Below are 23,734 nucleotides of genomic sequence, written 5' to 3'. Positions count from 1 at the left end.
AAACTTTATATGACCCAGCACAGGGGATGGCCAGGGCCAAGTAGTGGGAGTGGGTGGGTAGGGAAGCAGGGGTGGGGGGGGCGGGGCGGTATAGGGAACTTTTGGGATAGCATTTGAAATATAAATAAAGAAAATAATAATAAAAAAATTTAAAAAAAAGGTTTAGGAGAAAAACTGGTTGGGGCAGTCTCTGGATGGTCTTTCCTTAATTCTCTGCTCCATACTTTGTATGGAGCTCTAGATATTTGTATTTGCTCCCACGGGTACTTTGTTCCCCCTTCTAAGAAGGGCCAAAGCACCCACATTTTGATCTTCCCTCTTCTTGAGCTTCATGTTCTCTGTGAATTATATCTTGGGTATTCCGGGCTTTTAGGCCAATATCCACTTAACAGTAAGTGCATACCATGTGTGGTTTTTTGTGACTGAGTTACATCACTTACGTTGATATTTTCTAGTTCCATTCATTTGCCTAAGAATTTCATGAATTCATTGTTTGTAATAGCTGAGTAGTACTCCATTGTGTAAATGTACCACATTTTCTGTATCCATCCTCTGCTGAAGGACATCTGGATTATTTCCAGCTTCTGGCTATTATAAATAAGGCATCCATGAACATAGTGTGGAGCAAGTGTCCTTATTATATGTTGGAGCATGGCTCTATCCCATATACAAACATCAAACCCAGACACTAATGTGGATGCCAAGAAGTGCTTGCTCACAGGAGCCTAATATAGTTGTCTCCTGAGAGGCTCTGTCAGAGTCTGACAAATACAGAGGTTGATGCTCTCAGCCATCCACTGGACTGAGCATGTGGTCTCCAATGAAGGAGTTAGAAAAAGAATGAAGGAGCTGAAGGGGTTTGAAACGCTATAGGGAGAACAGCAATAACAACAGCAACAACAACAACAGCAAGCAATAATACAGCAAGAATAGCTCACAGGAACTAAACCACCAACCAAAGAGTACAAATGGAAGGACCCATGGCTCCAGCTGCATGTGTAGCAGAGGATGCCCTTGTCAGATATCAATGGGAGGAGAGGCCCTTGATCCTGTGAATGCTCCATGCCCCAGTGTAGGGGAATACCAGGGTAAGGAGGCAGGAGTGTATGGGTGAGCACCCTCATAGAAGCAGGGGGAGGGAAGATGGGATGGGGGGGTTCTAGAGGGGAAACCAGGAAAGGGGGTAACATTTGAAATGTAAATAAACAAAATATCCAAGAAAAAATAATAAAAAAGAAAAAAGAGAAAACAAACAGCAGTTTATAAGAGAGAGGGGAGAGAGAGAGAGAGAGAGAGAGAGAGAGAGAGAGAGAGAGAGAGAGAGAGAGAGAGAGAGAGAGAGAACCAAAGACCTATCTGTGCCACTGTGAAATTCGGAAGCCAAAGTAAAAATTACACGGAAGCATGAAACAACAGATACAGCAATCTAGGTAAGGCTGTCTACTGCACTACAGTGCTAAAGTCTCTTTGCTTGAATGACTCAGTCCTTGTCATCTGAATGAACACTGGAATTGTTCTACCAACAGCTGCCAGTTGTGTGCCTGTGGACAATGTTCTAAGAGAATCAGCAACAGGCAAGAGCTCTACATCATCACCTGCAAAAAAAAATAGTAAAGGCCCCACCAAACAAGTGCCTGCCCACAAGATATTGTACTGTTGAGCCATGAATACTCATTCTCTCCTTCTCATTCTGTACAGAAAGGCATGTGGGCAAAGAAACATTACATTCTACCTTGAGGTTATGCCCCTAGCCAGTACATGATGTAAGTCTGTCAAATAAGAGATCGCTTCCAATTCTAATTAGAGGGGGAAAGAAAGGAAAGGCGAAGGGAACACCTACCTGGGAATCCAGGCAGGCCCGGTGGACCTTTTGCTCCAGGGTTCCCTGGCAATCCAGGAAGACCAGTCTCTCCCACAGAACCTTTGATACCAGGGTTTCCTGGATATCCAGGCAGACCAGGTTCACCCTGAAAACACGAATAAAGACAAAACTAAAATCTCTTCATGACGTTGATTGCATAACAATGGAATATTATTTATAAGGCTTTTATTATATGCTAGAAATTCTATTAAGGGCTTTATACAAATCGCAGTTGGGTGAGATACATTTGTCATCTCCATGGAAAAATGAGAAGGCCAAATCTCAGAGAAGTCAAGAGCCTGAAGTCTTCAGTAAGTAGCAGAATTAACATTTGGCCTGAAGTCTATCAGATCCCAGAACTCATGCTATTCCTGTGCTTTGTGGCTATATCAATCTCACTAATCCTTACCAATCCTATTAGGAAAATAGCATTACCATCTAAAGGTTCTAGTGATACTGTTAGCAAGCAGTAGAATTTGAATTTTGACTTTAGAACTTGTAGTGTTCATCAAAATATTCTTTAATGAATTGCATTGCTTAAGCCAGTAGCTACACTGGGGTCAAGTGAAAAGGCTAGGTTTTATCTTACCATGAACAATCTACCAATCCTTCAGTGGATATCTAATAATCTGTATCTTTCATGAAATCATTCTTGACAAGCAATCTATGTGGTTCATGGGTGGCATGTAGTCAAAAATAGCTATGAATGTGGCTCAACATAGTAGTACCAGTTTGTGCTCTTAATTTTATTTCCCTGATAACTAATTATGCTATTGAACATTTCAATGTCTTTTTTATTAGATATTTTCTTTATTTACATTTTGAATGTTATCCCCTTTCCTGGTTTCCCCTCCGAAAATCCCCTATCCCTTCACCCTGCTCTCCAACCCACCCACTCCCACTTCCTGGCCCTGGCATTCCCCTGGGGTATAGAACCTTCACAGGACCAAGGGCCTCTCCTCCCACTGATGACGGACTAGGTCATCCTCTGCTACATATGCAGCTGGAGCCACAATGTGTTTTCTTTGATTAGTGGTTTAGTCCCAGGGAGCTCTGGGGTTACTGGCTAGTTCATACTGTTATTCCTACTATGGGGCTGCAAACCCATTCAGCTCCTTGGGTACTTTCTCTAGCTTTTCATTGGGGACCCTGTGTTCCATCCCATGGATGGCTGTGAGCATCCACTTCTGTATTTGTCAGGCACTGGCAGAGCCTCTCGGGAGACGGCTTTATTAGGCTCCTGTCATCCTAAGTGTGGTAACCCAATCACAAATGAACTCATTATATGCACTCACTGATAAGTGGATATTAGCCCAGAGGCTCAGAATACCCAAGATACAATTTGCAAAACACATGAAACTCAAGAAGGAAGACAAAATTGTGGATAGTTTGATCCTTCTTAGAAGGTGGAACAAAATACCCATGGAAAGGGTTTCAGAGACAAAGTGTGGAGCAGAGACTGAAGGAGTGACCATCTAGAGACTGCCCCACCTGAGGATCCATCCCATAAATAACCACCAAACCCAGACACTATTGTGGACACCAACAAGATCTTGCTGACAGGAGTCTGATATAGCTGCCGCCTGAGAGGCTCTGCCAGTGCCTGGAAAATACAGAAGTGGATGCTCAACAGCCGTCCATTGGACTGAGCACAGGGTCGTCAACTGAGGAGCTAGAGAAAGTACCCAAGGAGCTGAAGGGGTCTGCAGTCCCATAGGAGGAATAACAGTATTAACCAACCTGTACCCCAGAGCTCCCTTGGAACTAAACCACCAACCAAAGAGTACACAAGGTTGAACTCGTGTCTCTAGCTGCATATGTAGCAGAGGATGACCTAGTCAGTCATCAGTGGGAGGAGAGACCCTTGGTCCTGTGAAGATTCTATGCCCCAGAATAGGGGAATGCCAGGGCCAGGAAGTGGGAGTGGGTGGGTTGGGGAGCAGGGGGAGGAGGAGGGGATTGGAGATTTTCAGAGAGGAAACTAGGAAAGGGGATCACATTTGAAATGTAAATAAAGAAAATATCTAAATAAAAAAGAAAACAATAGTACACATAAAAAATCTTTGTGGCCACAGGCAATGTACATGTTGCTATTTTTCTTTAATGAATATTTACATTATATTTCTTTCAATACAGTCTCAGAAGAATCCCTACCAACTTTAACAGTTTTAAAAGTTTTCCTAAATACCGATGAAAACAATGCACCATAATTTTAAATGCCTACCCCAGTACTCACTGCTCTGCTCATGAGGATCAGAGCCTCTTCAACAGCACATTAGTGTTCAATAGCATCTACAGAATGTCTCTTTCTTATACATGCTTGAGTAAATAACATTTGCCACTTGAAACATTTATATTTCTATATTATGGTAATAGTTTTTTAATTAGTGACACATTTCCTTACTTTTTTCTTAACAGTTAAGAATATTGGGCTGAGCATATATATATATATATATATATATATATATATATATATATATATATAACCTTTACCTTTATAAATCAAACACATAGGACATTTTGGGGATACAAAAATGGGTATCTAATAACAACTTGGCTTAAATTGGCTTCACATTAGACATTTATGCAGATAACCTAAGTGCTCTGTCATGAAACTTCATCCTACCCTGGCCTTAACTATTTATGAATGAATTAAATTTATATATCAAAATAAAACATAAAAAGTCATTCTAATATTCAGTTAGGGGCAAACTAACTGGAAGGTACCCAACCCACTTCTATTTATGATAAATAAAGTATGCCAAATTGTACAAATGATACCAGTCAATAAAGTGTATTACCTGTGTCTCTTAACACAATTTATTACCCTCCTGGCAAGTAAATTTTAAACACTTCATAAAGATTTCTAAAATGAATTGAATTTACTAGCTTAAGCTTTATCTAATATTTACTGGGGAGACTGTGTTTCAGAAAAAGATAAGTTTTAAGGAATAAGGAAGAGAGGATCCCGAAAAACCAAAAGATCAGACCAGGAATCTCATCCATCTCCATAGGAAAACAAAAACAAAATTCAAGTCAATTTGTGCTTTAGTAAGACTAAGAGTGACTTGAATACAGTGAAGCTGCCAATTTTTGCATTCATTCTACACTCAGCTTTGCTACGATTTTTGTAAGGTCCCTATGATGTTTCACATATAGTTTGTGCAGAATAGGAACTCTATTTAGTATCCTTTCTCTTGTTAAAATTCAAACTGGCAAACTAAGTATGTTGATAAAAGTCAGTCTTTACTATACCTTAGCAGTATTAGCATCTTCACTTCCATGCTACAATCTGTGTCCTTAAAATATAGCTATAGTTTGCCCTATTTTATAAGTAATATCAAAGCTAATGGGAAAGCTAATCTGTCTTTTTGCCTGAAATCTTATAATTGAAGAAGAATGCTAGGAGGAAAAACAAAAACAATAAATGGAAAATTTTTGATTGGATAGGACAAAACCTACTTCCTTCTGAGGGGTAGCCCTCAGTTGGAAGTTACAGTCCATATCTGGTGACACATTTTTATTGCTCTAACCACACACACAGATGATGACTACTACTACAATATAAGTTCTAGTTCTACCTTCGACCAAGAAAGGTAACAAAAATTTGTCAAGCAGAGCTTCTATACTATCCAGCAGGACTGATTTTAGCTATGTACACAAAGAAAATAAACTACCTTCACTCCTGTGTTTACCACAGCTCTATGCAAAATAACCAGAATGTGTGTCCACCAACAGACAAATGGATAAAAGAAATGCTGCGCACTAAACTACAAGTAAGCTCTAAAACAGCATGTCACTATGACAACAGGGATGGAGCCAGGGGATGTTACGTTCATTGAAATCAATTAGAGAAAGATAAGCTACGTGTAGAATGCTGGTTACCACAGATTATGGAAAATAAACACAAGAGGCTGGCAAAGGGTTTGGGCACCAAGTATGCAGTTAGTGCCAGATAGATGAAATAAATTTACATGTTTCATAGCACTGCATGGTAAACATAATGAATATGTCTCCATGTTTCTGAAACATAGTTTAAAATAACCAGAAATTTAAAACTGTTTTCTGGGCACAGCAGGATAGTTGCCCACATGATCTTTAGCAGTTGTGACAGCATGTACAAGATTTGTGCAAAATAGAGCCAGACAATAATCCCAGCATTGAGCATATGTGCATGGGGTGGGGGGTGTGGACATGACGTCCCACCCCTTGCAATGGTGTTAGTGGCAATTCATGGATGCTGGGAAAGGAAGAGTCAGCTTTCTTCAATAATGCAGTCCCAGAGAGGTTACCCATCAAGTTACCTATCAAGTATATGACACATCACCCATGCACAAATAAGCTCACTATTTTTTTTAAATAACAAGAAATCAGTAGGAGATAATAGGAAGAAACAGGGAAGCTTATTTGATTAAAAATGCAACATGAAATTCTCAAACAATAAAAATAAAATTTAGGGAAACTATCTCCCCAATGTATACACAAATCAAACATTATGTTTTGTTATTTATTATTCTTTTATAAATGCAAAATGTAAAGCAAAATCCAACGAAAATCAATTGATAAAGATTATTTAACTTTATGTGCAAAAATTTGTGTATATTAAATGCATACATACTTTCTGGATACAAGCTTGTAATCATGATATAATCTAAACAGAGTTATTGCCAATATTCTCTTTCTTATTCCCTCTTGTGTGTGTGTGTGTGTGTGTGTGTGTGTGTGTGTGTGTGTGCATGAGTGAGTATGTGAGAGTGTATTTGTGTGCATGTGCACATTTGGTAATCAGTGCTTAAAAGAGCTGGGTGTAGTGATGTATGCCTATAATCCCAGTAGTGGGAAAGCTAAGGTGTAGTAGGATATAGGATTCAAGACCAGCCTGGGCTACATAGTAAATTCCAGGACAGTCTCAACTACAAAGTGAGAGTCGTATCGAAAACAGCAAAACCAAAACCAACCAACCAAACAAACAAAATCTACATAGCACATATATAAAATTAATCTGAACATTTTAAGATGAGTAATACTGTTAGCCATATGTACTGTATTGCGCCGGAGATTGCTGGACTTTACTCATCTTGCTTAAATGACGTTTCGAACATGCTGAATAACACTGACAGCTTAACAAACTAAGGAGGAGAGAGTATAAAATGAATGCTTCAGGTTTTCTATGTATTTAGCTCGTTCAATCAAGGGAATATTAAGTCAATAGGGGAAACTGATAAATCATACTGCAAGGCTGCTTGGCCAGGCCGAATAGTACTACAGAAGGTTTAATACATGTATGTAAAAGGTGATGAACATAGAGAAAACACAGCACTGTATTTAAGATGATGATTTCAATATTATCTTTGTTTTGTTTTGTTTTGTTTTGTTTTGTTTTTTGAGACAGGGTTTCTCTGTATAGCCCTGGCTGTCCTGGAACTCACTGTATAAGCCAGACTGGCCACAAACTCAGAAATCTATCTGCCTCTGCCTCCCAAGTGCTGGGATTAAAGGCGTGCGCCACCACTACCCAGCAATATTATCTTTGATTACTCAATAGAAGATTATTCATTGAGAAAGGGAAGAAACACATCCTTTGCTCAGAACATGCCTTGTCATTCTGGAATTTGTTTAGTGAAGAATGAGAGATGAACACATTAAAGGAAAGCTTCAACTTCTCAGACACACGATCAGAATAGGGTTACCTTTGGGCCAGGAAGACCTGGAAGTCCAATGCCTGAAACCCCAGGCTCTCCTTTACTTCCTTTCTGGCCAGGTAACCCCGGAGAGCCAGGTTGTCCAGGAACTCCAGGAGGTCCAGGGGGCCCATCTATACCTTGAGGGCCTGTTGAAAATATGCATTGTATAATATTTGATAGGCTTTACTCATGTCAAACCCAAGATGAATGTGACCTAGCAAAACTATCTTTGGAAAAAATTCCACAAACTGAGTATATATATATACAATGACCCTCACATACAGGCTTACATAACAACCTATTTCTAAAGGAATTTTGATGAAAGAAAAAAAGCTAGAGAACACATGTGTATGTGAATTCTAACTTTCTAATTTCTTAAAATTCTGTTCTTCATCACTTTGAATATCTGTTTGTAGTGAGAGATATATGCATTGGTTATTTGAGAGAGTGTCTTACTCTGATTCTATCAATGCTCAGGGCTCATATTTACTATCACTTAGCTACATACCCAGACCTTATACTTAACATCTTTTCTGATAAAAAGAGGTGGGGGCCATGCCACAGGGGTACGTGTTCCACTGTGTTCATAGCAGCCTTGTTTGTGATAGTCAGAAGCTTGAAACAACCTAGATGTCTCACAACAGAAGAATGGATACAGAAAATGTGGTTGATTTACACAATGGAATACTACTCAGCTATTAATAGCCACAAAATCCTGTGTTTTGCAGGCAAATGGACGGAACTAGAAAATATCATCCTGAGTGAGGTAATTCAGACTCAAAAGTACATGCATGGTATGTACTCACTAATAAGTGGATATTAGCTAAAAAAAAGTACAGAATACCCAAGGTACAGTCTACAGAATTCAAAAAAGATCAACAAGCTGAAGTGTCCAAGTGAGGATGACTCAGTCACACTTGGGAGGGAGCAATCACATCACAAGTGGGGAGGGGTAACCTGATCTGGTATTGGGTGAGGTAAAGGACTGAAGCCCTGAGGGCCAGCAAAAAGAATGGAAATAGGCAACCTCAGGAGATAGGAGGTTGGGGGGATCCTCCAGAATACACCAGAGACCTGGGAGGTGAGAGACCTTAGATGAAACACTGGAGAATAGGGAGAGGGAACTTATAGAGCCCACCTCCAGCAGGAAGACAGGATATCAAGTGAGGGATGGGGTTGCCATCCCCCATTCACATCTCTGACCCATAATTGTTCCTGTCTAAAAGAATTACAGGGATGGAAATGGAGAGGAACCTGAGGAAAAGAAGGCCCAGCCACAGGTCCAAAGTGGACAAAAGCTGCTGAGCCCTGTGGTTGAACTAGGGAAGGCTGAAAGAAGCTGAGGAGGAGGGCGATCCTGTAAGAGGACCAGCTGTCTCAAATAATCTGAACCCCTGGGATCTCTCAAACACTGGACCACCAAACAGACAGCATACACCAGCAGATATGAGGCCCCCAAACACATCCAGTAGAGTACTTCTGGGTCTGTGTTCATTCAGAGATGATGCACCTAACCCTCAAGAGACTGGAGGCTCCAGGGAGTTTAGAGATCAGGTGGGGTGGGACATCCACGTGGAGACAGGTGGATAGGGAGTAGGTATGGGATGTGGAACAGTTGGAGGGTGGATTGAGGGGGATACAATATGGAGTATAAAAAATTAGTTAATAAAAACAAAAAAAATAAAAAAATATAAAAAAGAAGTGGGAGATAAAAAGGAGGTTGGGTCATAGGTAAATTGGCAGAGTGCTTGCATTGTATGAATAAAGCTGTAGGTTCAATCTTTCATACATTATAAACATGGTATAGTGTCAAGCACTTATAATCCCAGTAGTTTGTGGGTAGATACAGGAGGACTAGCTATGTAGCAATTTCAATGATAGTCTGTGCTACATGAAACCCTGTCTCAAAGGAGCAGGGAATAGTGAATATTAATTGTACTAAATGACTTTAACTTTTTCATCACTCACCAGGAAAACCCATGTCACCAATGTTTCCTTTTGGTCCAGGAGGTCCTGTAAGTCCTGGTGGACCAGGCAGACCAGGGTTACCCTTGGGACCTAGAAAAGTAATGTTGATAACATTAAAGCAAAGCAGTGGAACCATGCACTACATTGCAAAAATTAATTTCATTGCATTATGGTCTACAGATATAAGTTAGTACGAGATGGGCAATGAGTCCCTCAGAAGTCTCTTTAGTATTATACTGCAATATAATTATGCAAGTACAGATCTTTAAATTCAACCTCATAAAAATAAAGGCAATTTTATTGAGTACCTTGGTTCTTCTCCTAAACTAATTCCATGCATCTGATGTTCTGTTTGTTGCACATGTATAACTACACACTTTCTATCCTTACAGATAAATCCAATATAAGAATGTTTAATAAAACTTCAGCAGTAGGTTTGTGTCATGACAGAGCCCCCCCCCCACTATGATAGGCGAGGGAGGGAGGGAGCGAGGGAGGGAAGAGAAGGAGGGAGGGAGAGAAGAGAGGGAGGGAGGAAGGGAGGGAGGGAGGGAGGGGAGGGAGGGAAGGAGAGAGAGAGAGAGAGAGAGAGAGAGAGAGAGAGAGAGAGAGAGAGAGATCTCCTGGGTTGATGAAGAGATGCTAGATTGACCTGGATGTGTTTGAGGATTCTACTTTGAACATCACAGGTGCTTGAGTTGAGCTGTGTGATGTCACCTACAGATTTACCACTGCTACCGTAAATGTGTTTTTCTTTTTCTTTCACAGTGACTTCCAGCTTTAGGTGGAGAATGCAAAAGATGTTGGGAAGATATCAGGAGCGAGTCCATTTTTCTGACTCCTTCAAGATAATGTGGTATGTGAATAAGATGGCCTTCAGGGCTTTGTACTTCCTTGGGTTTGAACTAAAATAAAACAGCTGAAAGTTTTATGAGAATTAAGATAAAAATGAGGATAAAAAACCTGTTCATTGTAAGAGCATTTGAGCTGTAACAGACTACAAGGAGGGCTATGAAACATTCAACCTTGAAATTTTTAATAATTAAAATTGCAATAATCTGTTTTACATTGCAGAATAATGGACTTGTCTGATATCAACAAAGAACCAAAAACAACTGGAACAGGTGAATTATTCAGGCTTCTACCAGATAATTGTATTTCTTTCTATGTTGGAGAGTTTCTAATAAAATATAGCACCTTACTTGAATCAGAGTTCTAAATATATTATGTTGTGAGCAAAATATGAATCTGAATAAGCAAAATAAAACGTCCTATAAATCTCATCTGTTAAAACTTGGAGCACATGCCAACAATTTTGTCCAGCCTAGCTGCATCACTAAACTATAAAAAGACACAAATACTTCCTCGGGATCTCTGCCAATCATCTAAGTGCCACAGTGATGTATTTTACATACCTGGGAGTCCTGGTGATCCTGGTTGTCCACTAAGTCCAGGTTGTCCTGGGTCTCCAGGTAATCCCTGGTAGCCTTTTGGTCCTGAAAGTCCAGGAATACCTTCCAAAGACAAGCATAAAAATCAACTTAGGCTGATTCTTACCAATAAATTAAATGATTTTGCCAGAAAGCTGCTTAACGGTTGAACTGCATGTAAGTAAAATGGAGAAACTGGTGTTCTCTCTGTGTGTCTATCTCTCTGTCTCTCTGTCTCTGTCTCTCTTGGTGCATGTGTGAGTGTGTGTTTATCTGTGTATGTATGAGTGCATGTATGTGTGTTCATGTGTGTATGTGTGTGTTGGAAGTTTGCTGCACTTTAACTCTTTCCCTAATTCTATTCTCTGTGAGAAGGTCTTTTTCTTACAGTCCAATTGATTTCCCAAATCAAGAGGATGGATTTCCTAGGACAAATGAAAATGAAAAGACCACCAAAAAGATGCTACAGACACCAACTTCATGATGATGTCTAGGGAAGATAAAAATGTTATGGATAAAAACGATCACTGACAGAGCACTTGGGGGGGGCAAGGATGCTCACCAGGCTGTTTGCCACATTTTGGGGATAATTTAGTAAACTTTCTTAGAATTGGCAATGGTAGTTGCAGCATTTTTGCCTCTCACTTGATACAGATTTGGATAATGAATTCTTAAGGTGGCCTGGAGAGTGATGGGGTAAGAACTATCCAATCACCAGATTTGATCCCCAGCACTCCAAACAAGAGCAACAGAATAATGTTCAATGCCTGGCCCTACTTACCTGTATCAACAATAACACTGGCTAAATTGGTGATAATTTGATGTACCATGAACTATTAGTTTCTTCATTTTTTTACTGTTTCCCACCAAGAAATTCAGATCAGCTAAATAAAGTCAACTTTCTCTTTGTTCCTGTCTCAACGTCTTTTATCACTATTAACTCTACGGTACAAGTCAAGTGTATCTTACTGTCCTATAATTTGCAAAGCCTGGTTGAAAGATAAAAGATAATAACAATAACCCCAGGAGCTGGTAAAAATGCTCACATAGGTGCTGTAGCATATACATATGTATACACATCAATCAATCAATTAATCACCCAATCAATCAATCAGCCAATCACAATCTGGTTTTTAAAAGAAGAGATAACTAAGAAAGACATTTCATTTTTGTTTTCCTAAATTTTACCTCTTTTGGTACTTTTAGAAGAACTTTAACATACAAAGTAATTTTAAGGAAAATTTTCATTAAATCATGTCCAATGAGAAACCCATAACATTTATTTATGCATGTGCACACACACACACATACATATTTATAACCGACAGTAATAATAGAACACAAAAAGTTGCAAGTCCTTTTTCAAAAAGTATGTTTCTTTTCTATAGGTGATATATATATATATATATATATATATATATATATATAGTAGTTTTTGATAAACCACATTGTATTTCTATGAAAAGAAACCAATATTTTTATAATTTAAAATTTGTAGCATAGAGCATAATACTATTCATCATCATTTGGTTTCTAGGCAAATAAAATTAAAAAGAACCACCACAATTCCTAAATACCAAATTTGCTGTCCTCAAATTATTGTGGCTATATATCATTTTCTCTTTCTATGCTTCTGTGGTACTTCTGGAAACCTGAAGGTAGTTATTTAAGTCTATTATTTATGAATGTATTTACATATGTATGCATTTATGTATGTGTGTATATACATGCTCATAGGTTCGTTGGCACATGTGTCTTTGCAGGTACACATGGAGGCCCAAAGTTGAACTTGGATGTCTTCATGGATTGCTCAGCCTTTTGTTTTTTGAGGACGAGTCTCTCACTGAACTCAAAAATCTACCAGAGTTTCCTCACCCATGTCTGCCTCAAAAGTTTTCTGATTATAGGTAGGTGTCTGTGCTGCCATTATGTGGGTTTGGGCAATCCAATCTCCAGTTTCATGCTTGATAGCAAACAATTCACTTAGCCAACTCCCCAGATCTCCAAATCTGCTTTAAAATACCCATAGCTCATGACAGGTAAATGACAAAGAAAATATTCAAGCAGAAAGGTAATCAATGAAACATCACGAATGAAATGAAAATATTCACTACCAAAATGTTATATATATAATTGACTTGTTAAACATAGTAACTCCAAGTTACTTCTCTGGTACTTAAAAATAAAATGTCAGGAGCAAGGGCAGATGGCTCAGTAGGTAAAGGTGTTTTATGACAAGCCCATTACCCTGAATTCAATCCCTGGAATTCACAATGTGGATGGAGAGAACTAACTTTTGAAAGTTGTTCTTTGACTTCTACATGTACACACACACACACACACACACACACACACACACACCATATGTAAATACATATATACATACATGAATAAATAATATGTGTAAAATCAAACTTCAGGAACTGTGTGGAAAGAGCGTTTGCTAGTATCCATATGACTATGTTTGTTCGCCTATAGGACAACTAACAAAATAATCTAAAAAAAGTTAAACCTAAGATATGCAAAAAAATTTATGAATATATCCATCCACTTACCTGGTAAGCCCGGCTCCCCCTTTTGTCCTTTCGATCCCAGGAAATCTGGATGCACTGGTCCAGGAGGACCTGGAAGACCAGGTTCTCCCTTACCGCCCTTTTCTCCTGCAGGGCCAGGGAGACCTGGCTGACCTTGCATGCCATCATCACCTAAAATCAACAAAGCACACCAAATTTCTTCATTCATAATGAATGTATGTAAAATTATCACATGTCTCATAACTTAGGTAAACTAAGTCTCAAAACATGTATCTAACCTAATGCCTGCCAATAAATTACTTGAGTGCATATATGTTGATAAATATGGGTAATAATTTATCTCCTTTCTGGACTGTGTTTACAGACTCACAATAAGGAAAACCTGAAGTTCAATTCCCAAATTATGGCCTAAGACAATCTTTCAGGTATACAAATTAAGTATATCATCAAACTGAAAAGAAGACATTTCCAGCTTCTGGCTATTACAAACAAGGCTGCTATGAACATGGGTCTCATATGAGGGGATTGGGTTACTAACACACAGTAATATTTCTGACCCAGAACTGTTGCTGTCTAAAAAGAACTGCAGGGACAAAATGGAGAGGAGACTGAAGATAGAAGTCCTGCATGGCTGTTCTCTGAGAGGCTCTACCAGTAGCTGACTGAGACAGAAGCAGATACTGACACCCAACCATTGGACTGAGGTCCAGGATCCCTGTGGTTGAATTTGGGGAAGGATTGAAGAAGCTGAAGGGGAGTGTAACCCCATAGGAAGACCAGCAGTCTCAACTAACCCAGATCTCAGGGAGATGCTAGAGTCTGAACCACCAACCAGGAGCATACACTGGCCTGTTCTGGCCTCAGTGTGAGAAGATGCACTTAATTCTCCAGAGACTTGAGACCCCAGAGAAGGATGCTGCCTGGTGAGGGGGGAGCATTCTCTTGGGGGAAAGGGGAAGGAGTAATGGGATGAGGAACTGTGAGAGGGAGGACTGGAAGGGGGGCAACAAGTGGAATGTAAATAAATAGAATAATTTTTAAAAAGAATGTTTATGTGATTTTTTTCAAAAGTAAGTCAACAAACTGTAAGCATTTTATTATTAATGTCTAAAATAATAAAAATAAAAATATATTCTTAAATATTTTCTTTTAAGTTTATTAATAAATTTTATTCCTTAACAATTTCATAAAAATATGAAAGAAGACACTTTCAATTGACACATCACAAAGAAACAAAACACTAAGCACTGTTAGTTTTAAAAAAGAAAAACCAGAACCTGTATTGACAGAACACAAAGTTTAATTTTCTTTGTTACACATATCTATCAGTAAACTCCAGTTCTTACCTTTAAGACCAGGAGCACCACTCCGGCCAGGAATTCCCAAAGGTCCAGGTGGGCCTGGAGGTCCCATCATACCCATTTCACCTTTGACACCTTTGGAAAAGATCAGTTACTAAATTTCCTGGATTTGGACTTTGGGAAGATAAGATAGACTTTTTAAAGATATCACTTGGAAAGCTATTTAGGAATGAAAGGAAGGCACAGTGAGATTTTCCCCTTTCTTACTGGAAGCTTAGCACTCACGCCTGAACAAAACGCACAGGTACTCACTGTGGTAATTGTTCTCCACAAAAGATAGTGCAACTCCCTAGGCTACATATTAAGAATTCACCAAACAGGGTGCCCTGAAACTAACTTTCTCCCTCTCCCCTCCTCCCTCCCCCTCTCCCCTCCCCCCTCTCCTTTCCCCCCTCTCTCCCTCCCTCACTCCCTCCCTTCCTCCTTCATTTCCTTTCTTCCTTCCTCCTTCCTTCTCTCCACTTTCCCTTTGTCCCTCCCTCCCTCCCTTCAAAAACACGTTTTTAGTTTCATTTTATGTGTATTTGGGCTAAATATGTCTGTGCTGTGTACCACGTGCATGTAGTGCCCCCAGAGACCAGAAGAGGGCACTTGATCCCTGGGCCTGGAATTACAGGAGTTGGGAGCTGCCTTGTGAGTGCTGGGAATCCAACCCCAGTTCTCTAAAAGAGCAGCCAGTGATTGTAACCACTGAAATATCTCTTCAGGACCTCATTTTTATCTCATGAAATTCTTAATTTGGGAAGCCACTTGCAATGGAAGGATGAAAAAAAGGTGAGAATGGGGCATTATGAATGATTAGATGTCATATGAGCTAAAGAATACCCAAGTGTCAGAAAAGTGTCATCATAGAGTTAGATTCTGCAACTCTAATCATTCTTATTGGAGTCATATGAATTATAGAAAATAATCTGTTAAAGGCACCCTTTGATTTCTGACCCACAGAATCTTAAGCAAAATGTTTGAAAAGTTAATTTCAACCATCACACTTTGGATCCTTTATTATATAGTAATATATAACCTGTACTGTCAAGATGGCCTAGTCAGCCATGGTTGGGAAGAGAGGCCCCTTGGTCTTGCAAACTTTATATGCCCCATACAGGGGAACGCCAGGACCAAGAAGTGAGAGTGAGTTGGCAGGGAAGCAGGGTGCAGGGGAGGCTATAGGGGTCATTCGGGATAGTATTTGAAATGTAAATGAAGAAAATATCTAATAAAATAATTAAAAAATATAACTGGTACTGTCACACAGTATAAAAAAGTATAGTGCAAACACCAACGGCATTTTCAACACTCATACATTTAACAGTCTTCCTTAATAGTGTAAATTCATAAAATTCAGTATAAATTATTTGTCAGTCATATAAATATTAGTTTCATTAATTCACAGTCAGACAGATTATTAAACATTACCTGGAAATCCAGGGACACCTGCTTTTCCAGGGATACCAGGTGATCCTGGAGGTCCTATAAGACCCGGGGCTCCGGGGAGCCCTGGACTACCTCTTTCTCCAGGGAGTCCTGGAACATCAAACCCAGGAGGTCCTGGATCCCCTTTCTCTCCTGGAATCCCATGTAAGCCTAGTTAACAATATATTAACATTATAAGTATTGATGCAGTCTCCACATGATACATCTGGTTATTTTTCTAGCAAAGAAGTGACGTGATCTGCAGATGATAAACTTAGGAGAGTGCATTACAGAAACTTTAGCCATCATGCATGTGAAAGTGATTAATGAAAACCAAGCTTTAACACTTTAAATCATATTTCTGGAAGAGAGGTTTTGCTCAAATTGTTTTGGTAAAACACAATTTAAAAAAAATTCCAGTTAATTTTTGACTAACTTTTTAATTAAGTACAAATGTTTCTAACCAAACCTTGAAATAAAAGAGCTCAGTTTTCTTGTTATATTATTCAATAAATAGGAGTATAGCTTTAAATTGTCGAATTTGTAAAATTTTTGAATGCACACTCTCAATTATGCTTTGTCATTCATTGGCCCGCTGACCACAGGTGGATTTTCACAGTTCCATTACATTACCAATTATTTGTGCATATCATGTTGACCCCTCTGAATGATTATCAAATAAGTCAATTTGTTTTGGTTTGATTTGGGCTTTGCCTTGACATGTTGATATGATACAATCAGTTCTTACTATTTTGTATTAAGTTTTCTGTTGCATTATCTCATTTTAAGTTTTATTTTAAATTAAGTTTTATACTTAATGTTATTATTTGGTATTACATTTTTGATGCAACAGAAAACAAGTATATTATATAAACTGGAAGTTTTTGTCATGCATTATAATGCAGGTTTAGCAAGATGCTATAGTGTTCTTGCTGATCGACCTTCTATGTAAGAATCAATATAGTTTAAAAAGTGTTAAATATTTTCCTTTGGTGGTGATAATAATATTTATCTTAAAAATGAACGTATATATTGAGAGTCCATTGAATAATTTTTATGCTATTTTTGTTAACTGTTGGATACAATTGATAGTCTATGGCAAAGAAAATATTTACAGGCAAATATATGAAGGTGAATTAAAAGTTATTAACTAGCACTGTCCTGATATTGTGCAGTCTTTATGCTACTGGGGGAGGAAGAAAGCAGTATAGAAACAGTAGATGTTTTGACAAAAAATGCAAGTTATTAGCTATAGTTTTAAATATTACAATTTTATATTTTAGTTCAGATGCTTGTTAACAGTGTTTTAAATTTCCATGCAGCTGTCATGTAAGAATGCGAAATGCTTCTACAGTGTCATGTCCTTTTTCAAACGAAAAGAAACAACAACATACAAAAGAAGTGATAAAATCATTACACTGTTCTTTGTGAAATACCAGTTTAAATCAGTAATAATCAAAACTAAAAATACATTTTCTTCAAGATTCTACTTCTATGCAGGTTGGCAGAGTGGTTTTTGTTTTTGTTTTTTTTCAAGTGGTTTTTGTTTTTGTTTTTTTCAAGAGCACAAATCTACTTTTATTTATTTATTCTCCATTAGTTTAAATCCTGGATGGGTACAGCATCACACGGATTCTGTGTCCAATGGCCTTTGCAGGAAGGTTGCTTCAGAATTTGGCACAAACCATACCACTGTTTCTGTGGGCCCGAGTGACTTCTCCCCAGGTCACTCTGGTTTTGTTTGGTTTGCCTCCAGGAGTCAATGTATTGTGTTTTTTGTTGTTTGTTTGTTTGTTTGTTTTCTTTATACACATAAGCACATCTCTTGCCTAAGTAGAACTCTGTTTCATCTCGGGCATGAACACCTTCAATTTTAAGAAGAGCCATGTGCTCTCTTTAGTTCTAGAGACCTCGCTTATAGATAGCAAAAATGGCCTTGCACCACAGCCTTCCAGACTTGCTTTCAGAAGTCCTGTTCCCAGCAGGCCTCCACAGGAGCCGAAATGGTGGAAAGAGCTTGTTTTTGTTTTTGTTTTGTTTGTTCTTTTTTTCATGAATGATGAGGCAACTATAGCAACCTTGTTCGAAACATGACTCCAAGTTTTCTTATGTTTTTCTTATGTAACACATGCCAGGGGCCATAAAAAAAGTACAAAGTGCCTTCCAAATTGTGTTTTAAAATAGTGCATGAATGAAAATAACCTTTATGGGTGTTTTATACTGTTAACCACAGTTTTGAAACTCTTAACTGGTGTAATTTAGGGTCAGAAAATACATGTGTTCAATATATGTGCATCTGAATTATGTTCAATTTTCTTATATGCTCATACAAATTAAAACATAATGTTCCATGTTTGTTTTCATTTTATGAACTATTACAATATTCAAAATAACAAAATGCAGGGCTGAGAATGTCCCTTACTGTACCTGAGTATATAGATAGTGTGAATTCACTCAGAATCCACAATTAGTACAGACTCTCATACAAATATACAACAGCCATGTGATTCTTTGTCTGTGGAGGCAAAACCACTAGCTGCAGGTTACAAAACCCTTTCAAGTATCTAACTGAAGAAAGAGCAGCTTAGCGTGCTCAGTTACAAAGTTATCCCCAGTACAGGAGCAAAAAAGAAGGAGATCCACTTTATTCTTTGGTCTGAAATAATAAGCATGAACAGTTTGAGCTCTATGTTTTAAAAACTCTGTATTATTCAATGATTATACGGTAATGGTAAGTACAATTATCAAATTTTATTACTAGATTAAATGGATTTTTAGGTGAACAGAAGGGGGGAAACATCAAGTAATAAAATAGCTCTTTTGCTGTGATCTATAGGTTACAATGGGATAAAAATATATACATATATGAATTAACTCTTTAATCACATTAATGGAAGACATTCATATACACTGCAAGTCTTATAACAGGCACATTGACTGTAATCTTACCAGGTTGGCCTATTGGCCCTGGAGTCCCTGGTGGTCCTGGTGGTCCCTGAAGACCAATTCCTGGCAGCCCTGGAGGCCCTACTGGGCCAGGTTGTCCATTTGGTCCAACATCACCTTTTTAAAAAAGCACAGTTTACATATTAAAGATAGCCACATTTTTTCCTTTTCTGTTATCTTCTCATACATTGCATCCAAAACAGCAGTTTTTGCCTCCCTCCACTCCTCCAGTACCTTCCCTTTTACCCAGATCTACTGCTCTTCTGAAAAGAGCAGGCCTCCCTGGGGTATCAACCAAATAAGGCAGAACAGGGTGCAATAAGTTTATCCAGGAAGAAAAGGACAAGTAAGTACCCAAAGCAGAAATCCTATCCGTAGTTGGAGTCTTATTTAACACAAGGCCAGAAGTCAATGTCAGTGCTTGTCTTAACTTCTCAAAACAGCAACAAGTTTATAACCTACGTCATACTGGATAACTCTTTGGTTATAAAAAAAATAGTGTTTTAATCACTTCAGCTTTAAGCAGATAGTTATCAACATTTTCCTTTTTTTATTAACTAGGTTCTAGCTGAAAATATGCTCAAGATTCTCCCATCTTGCCTACAATATTTTGACAGTTGATACTTCACTCTCTTAATTTCCTATCACTCACACTTTTCAAAATTATTAAATCTATTAAGATTTTCTTAGGGATTATTGAGGAAGAGGGAATGGGAGTGAATGTAAGAGCCAGATGTTAGGAATGTCCAGAGAAAATCGGTGTCTTCTGGATATGACAGGACAGCTGCATTTAGACACTCAACAGTAGCTGCAGTTGCCTGCACACAATCAAATCAATCAATTGTCCTGCTCAAGGTGTGTGTATTCGTGTGTGTGTGTGTGTGTGTGTGTGTGTGTGTGTGTGTGATGTGCCTCCATTTCTAGTAGAGGAGCTATTGGCAGTTGATTGCTTCAAGGGAAGATAAAGTCAGTTTTCTTTAAGGGTGTGGCCTGCGGTATGTTGCTCCAGTTCTAATAGACATGAGTATGAGACATACACACTGGACCTCGTGGGTTATTTCTTAAGATGAAGTAAAACTGGGAGGCATGGAGAGATGAAGGATAGATCTTGAGGCCATTATAGGTAAGAGTCAGAAAACTAAAGAGTATTTATGAATTTCTAAAAAACTAATAAAAACATTGTATTTTTGAAACCTGTTCTTTCATCACATACTTGGATGAGTTTTGAGAAATGTGTACAGCTGTAAAACTGCCACTAAAATCCAGATTTAGAATCATTTCACCAATCCTCAAAAGGACCAGTGATCAGTTGATGATCCTTCTCCATATGCCAATATTCTTGCGACTACTATGATATACTTTATTTCTTATAGGTTTTCTATTTCTAGAATGTCACAAAGGCAATCATGCAGTATGTAGCTTCTTGAGTATGTATTTTTTCCCACTTAATGTGATGAATTTGAGATTCATTTATGTGTGGTTGTGTATACAGATATGCAATCCTTTTTAGCACTGTTTGTTGAAAAGATTTATTTTCCTACTGAAATTGACTGTGTAAATTTTTGAAAGATACATGTTGGGCTACGATTTATGTCAGCAGTAAGAACGTATGTTTAGCATGCATGAGGTCCTGGACTTGATTCCCAATACCACATATTGAATATTTCATTGTATAAATACACTACCCTGTGTTAGTCCTTGTTTGATGGACATTTGGGCTTTTTCCAATTCTTGTTGATTATGAATAAAGCTCCAATGAACATAGACTTACAGATTTTTATGCAAAGCTTCAGAGTTTTCTTTAAGAAATACCTAGAAATGAGTTTTCTGTTGCAGAGAGCAAGACTGTTTTACTTTCTAATATGCTGGCACAACATTTTCAAAGTGGAATGAAGCTCTTTAGTCCTGTGCTGGAGATTGAAGTGGCTGCACTGTTTGGGTTTCTAACTAGCTGTGTGCAAGACTATATTACTCTACATACCTGGTGGCAATATTTCTTCTTGAGAAGAAAGCTAATTCTTATAGTTATCTATCTATCTATCTATCTATCTATCTATCTATCTATCTATCTATCTATCTATCTATCTCATTGTTGCTTAAACCTATATTTTGCAGATGAATATTGAATTGTACATGCATTAGCTTGCCATTTGAATGCTTTGTGGGGCAAAATATAAATATATTTAAATTGTTGCCAACATTTTCCAGCTCTACTTTTAAATTTGGTAAATGGTTTGTGACTGTTGAGTTATAAGTATTTGTATATATTATACTTACAATTACTTTGTTAGACACATAATATGAAAATATTTTATTTTAGTGAAGTCCAAATTAGCAGTTTTCCATTTTATGACCTTTTGTGACCTAGCCAACAATTCTCTGTCTAGGTTATGATCATAAAGATTTTTCTTCTATGCTTTCACTTAAAAGAAAACAGAATTTGACTATATACTAGTGTTTACACTATGAGCTGAGAATTTGCTTTATCTTCAAATCACATGGTACTTAATATCAATTATCACCTTAACATGATTTAGAGCCAAGCCTCTAAACAGGCCAGTAGGGAATTATTTAGATTAGATTGCCGTGAGATGATCCACCCCAAAAGTGGCTGACACCATTCAATGGGCTATGGTCCCTGCCTGTGACTAGGAGAAAATGAACTAAGTACAAATGTTCATTTCTCTTTGCTTCCTAAATATGGATGTGATAGGAAGAGCTGCCTTAAGCTCTTGCTCTCATGCCATCTCCTTCTTGATGCACTGTGCCCTAGAACTGTGAAAGGAAATAAATTCTTCTCTAAGTTTCTTTTGTCAGTTATTTTGTTGCAATGATGAGAGAAGCAGATGACATAGCCAAAAGAAGTTGTAACACAAAAATGTCATCCCCTAAATCTAAAAGATTCCCTGTGACTTTTACCAGAAAAACTTGCAGTGCTTGCATTCTAGAAGTGTGAGGGTTTGAAGCTTTATGTGTGGGTCTACAATCTGTTCTGAGTTAAAATTTGGAAAATTTGGAGGTTCACTTATTTTGTTTGCTTGTTTCATGGTCACCTATACACTAATAGTTTTGTACTATTGATTAGAAGTTTCTTTTTCTGTTGAACTTTCAATTTATGAGAGACATTTTTGTGAAGATAGAATTTACCTCAGCGTATGCTTAGCATACACAAGTGTTTGGATTTTATCTCCAGCTCTGCACACACAAAAAAATCAAAGACAATTCCATTTTTAGACACATGCGTCAGCATGTCATATATTACAAGATATATTAGTCACTTTAAGACTGTATTAATTCATCACATTAAATACTTGAAACTCTTTAACATAGGACTTCCTTAATTTGATTTGGCTACTGTAAGGTGTTCACTTTTTCACATAAGTGTTTTAATAATTACAAACTTCTGCTGTGTTTTCCCTAAGGGTACAATTAGTCTATACATTAATTCGGACAGAATTGCTATCTTAAGGAAGTTGGATCTGCCAGTACATTGACATTATTTATATCACTTTATTTAGTTATATTTGGCTTATGTCATTGGTATTTCATACTTCTTTAACATATAAATACTGCACTTATTGTTAGAGCTATACATATGTCAGAACATTATGATACTTGGTTCTATTTTAAATATTATTTTTATCTAATTCTAATTGGTAAACCTTCACTTTGTTTTGTACAGTGGCCCTAATACTTATATTGTAAAATTTACTTTCTGTTCCAAAGGTTTTATATAAGATGATTTTCTAAATATAAAGTCAAATCATGTATGAATAGATAATTTCTTCTTTTTCAGCCTTTATGCTTTTAATTTATTTGTCTTAAATTACAACAATGACTAAATATTTCAGGTACAATGATGAATTTTTTGGCAAACAACTCTTTGTTGTATCCTATTTTTTGGAGGAAAGTATTCAGTATTTCACCATCAACCATACTTGATTAAGATTTTAATACATGATATAAGACTTATGGGAGCCCGCCAGAGGAGAGGTATCCACCTGGGAGGGTTCCGAGTGACTGTGCTGGTAAGAGAGCCATCTTTGCCATCTTTGCTCCAGTGCCTTGCTGGGAATAGGGCGGACTGAAGAAGCTACACAGCTTCTGGGAAAGATCCCCATTTCTGGCTCCAGTCATCCTGCACCTTTCCCCGCCAGAGGAGAGGTGTCCACCCAGGAGGGTTCTCACTGCCTGAGCTGGTTGGGGAGCCATCTTTGCTCTGGTTCACCAAGGCTCCAGTCTGCACTGGTGAGAGTGTGGACTGCAGAAGCTACACAGCTTTGGGACAGATAGAAGCAACCTAGCTTCTGGGACAGACCCTGTTTCGGGCTCCAGAAATTCGGGCACCTTTCTCGCCAGAGGAAAGGTGGCCACCTGTGAGGGCTGGGTCTGCCAGAGCAGGTGAGAGTCATATTGTGTCCAGGGTCCCTCGGTGGCTAGTCTGTGCAGGTGAGTGAATAAACTGCAGAGGCAAAACATCTTCTGGGACAGGCCCTGTTTTGGGCCTACATTTTCAGCCAGGAGGCAGATCTGAACACCA

At 38.2% G+C, this 23,734-nt stretch overlaps 1 protein-coding gene across 5 annotated transcripts in view; it reads right to left on the bottom strand.

Annotated features, from left to right (window-relative positions):
- The window catches only part of Col4a5 (collagen type IV alpha 5 chain), a 199,513-nt gene that overhangs the window by 46,383 nt on the left and 129,396 nt on the right, over positions 1–23,734 (bottom strand). For all 5 annotated transcript variants that reach the window (XM_029534119.1, XM_029534120.1, XM_029534123.1 and 2 more), the window contains 8 exons: positions 19,198–19,311; positions 16,252–16,419; positions 14,824–14,913; positions 13,499–13,648; positions 10,929–11,027; positions 9,514–9,603; positions 7,552–7,691; positions 1,841–1,967 (listed from right to left, as the gene is read on the bottom strand). In XM_029534119.1, the coding sequence (XP_029389979.1) occupies positions 1,841–1,967; positions 7,552–7,691; positions 9,514–9,603; positions 10,929–11,027; positions 13,499–13,648; positions 14,824–14,913; positions 16,252–16,419; positions 19,198–19,311 (978 nt within the window). The remainder of the gene's footprint in view (positions 1–1,840; positions 1,968–7,551; positions 7,692–9,513; positions 9,604–10,928; positions 11,028–13,498; positions 13,649–14,823; positions 14,914–16,251; positions 16,420–19,197; positions 19,312–23,734) is intronic.

This window comes from Mus pahari, chromosome X (genome assembly GCF_900095145.1).
Source record: "Mus pahari chromosome X, PAHARI_EIJ_v1.1, whole genome shotgun sequence".
In the NCBI taxonomy this organism is placed as follows: domain Eukaryota; kingdom Metazoa; phylum Chordata; class Mammalia; order Rodentia; family Muridae; genus Mus; species Mus pahari.
This window is presented reverse-complemented; position numbering and strand designations above follow the sequence as displayed.